This window comes from Halyomorpha halys, unplaced genomic scaffold (assembly GCF_000696795.3).
Source record: "Halyomorpha halys isolate HHAL.00 unplaced genomic scaffold, Hhal_1.1 Scaffold1232.1, whole genome shotgun sequence".
NCBI classification, from domain to species: Eukaryota; Metazoa; Arthropoda; class Insecta; order Hemiptera; family Pentatomidae; genus Halyomorpha; species Halyomorpha halys.
In genome coordinates this window covers 102,697-104,659 of record NW_027106428.1, presented here as the reverse complement: position 1 = coordinate 104,659, position 1,963 = coordinate 102,697, and the positions used below count along the sequence as shown (strand labels likewise).

Here is a 1,963-nt window from a genome sequence, read left to right as displayed (position 1 = left end):
TTAATTTCAATATTATTATTTTACCTGTATATTATTATATACTGTTTCAATATTCTTATAATATTACACAATATATTTTCTTCAATACTACTTAAGTACCTATATTATCTGTTATTATATCTCTCTTTTTTCCCTTTAATTCCATTTAATTCTTTTGGTTTTTATCTTATTTTTGCACTAGTAAATAAGTTTTTACTTAATTGTATTCTTCACTAACCGCATCTCCATCATTTTCTCCTCAGAAATACCCAATACTTTGACGATTGAAACATACTTTCATAGAAAATATAACTCCAGATACTTTTTATAACGTAACTCTAAAGTTTTTCTTAAACAGATAAATTATCATTATTAATATTTCCTAAATATTTGTACTTCCTCCCTACCTATGTTTAATATAATACTATTTGAAGATATAGTTGTTGATTAGATTACGTTTAATAGCATATAATATCCTGTTTACAGTTCGTGGATGGTTGGGAGCTGAACGGTGGGTACTTCCCCAGTACGACGGAGCACCGACTGCCACTAGAGGAACGGGTCTCGGAATTCTGCGGAATGACTCGGCCGAACAGAGCCTTCATCAGCTCCCAGAACGCGGCCCTCATCCAGTACAGAGTCCCCAAGAGGTCCAGGGGATTCTCCTTCAGGGTCAGCTTCCTCAAGAATCCTACTCGTAAGTTTAGTATAATTTTAAAAATTATCATATATGAAGAATACTAATAACCATATTTAGCATGCTAAATAATTAGTCTACTTCACCGTTTAATATTGAATGAGGGCTTCCTTTAATTCCATATAGATTCCTTTCTCAAGCACAGCCCGTTATTTTGGCTTTCTCCTAGACTATTGCGGAATCCATATTTTTGAAAGACCTCAACCGACGATTTAGATAATTATATGAACTGCTAAGTATAAAATCACAGCTTTTGGTGGGAAAAAAATTACCACTTTAAAAAACAATAATAAAATCTATTTGGACTTATGGACTAGAACTGGGGGGACAGCTAAAAACTCTAACATCAAATCCTTTCAGTCCAAACCTCTTCGAACAATAGTCTTGTTCCTTACTTCCTTGTTCCTTACTATGTAACCAACAATACCCTACATCATGACCTTAATATCACATATGTATCAGACCTTATTAAATCCAAATTCACCACATTCTATTAGAAAATCACGTCCTGAGCGTCTGCAGCTAGCCCTCACACACCCTCCACTGGCTTTTAATACCAGAGACGCAGTTGGTATCTCCGAAGTCCTGCTCTCTCGTGCATAAGTGTGAAGAAGAGCTCGATTCGGGGTTTCCGAGGCTCAATGTAAATATTGTAAATAGGAATGATTATGTTCAAGATGTTATTTTCCTTTAAGTTTTATTATTTTTTTTATTATTTATTTATTGCTATTTACAACTGTACATTATAATACATTTAGTTAATCTAATCTAAGTTAAATTGGAGTGTTACAGGCGTGTAGAGAAACTACTCATTGGTAGCACTCTAATGACATTTTACATTAGCTGGTCTCGTAGCCATCTTCTTTTCAGGCGCCTTGGAGGATTGTCATTTGTACATGTATTTTTTTTAGTTGATTCTCATACATATATGTTTTTCTTTTTTCATTATTAATTTTAATATTACTATTTTACCTGTATATTATTATATACTGTTTCAATATTCTTATAATATTACACAATACATTTTCTTCAATACTATTTAAGTACCTATATTATACTATATCTCTTTTTTTTCTTTGATTCCATTTAATCATTTTGGTTTTTATCTTATTTTTTTTCTTAGCCCTGATGAAGGCTTGAAATTCAGGCCGAAATGTTGGCACTTATAAATAAGTTTTTACTTATTTGTATTCTTCACTAAACGCATCTCTACCACCTTTTCCTCAGATATACCCAATACTTTGACGATTGAAACATACTTTCATAGAAAATATAACTCCAGATACT

General features: G+C 32.3%; 1 protein-coding gene across 1 annotated transcript in view; it reads left to right on the top strand.

Moving 5' to 3' along the window:
* Nucleotides 1-1,963, top strand: part of LOC106688903 (corticotropin-releasing factor-binding protein) — a gene marked incomplete at its 5' end in the record, with an annotated part of 82,366 nt that overhangs the window by 16,613 nt on the left and 63,790 nt on the right. Inside the window, 1 exon segment of the mRNA XM_067044802.1 lies at nucleotides 466-676. Coding sequence (XP_066900903.1) covers nucleotides 466-676 — 211 coding nt within the window.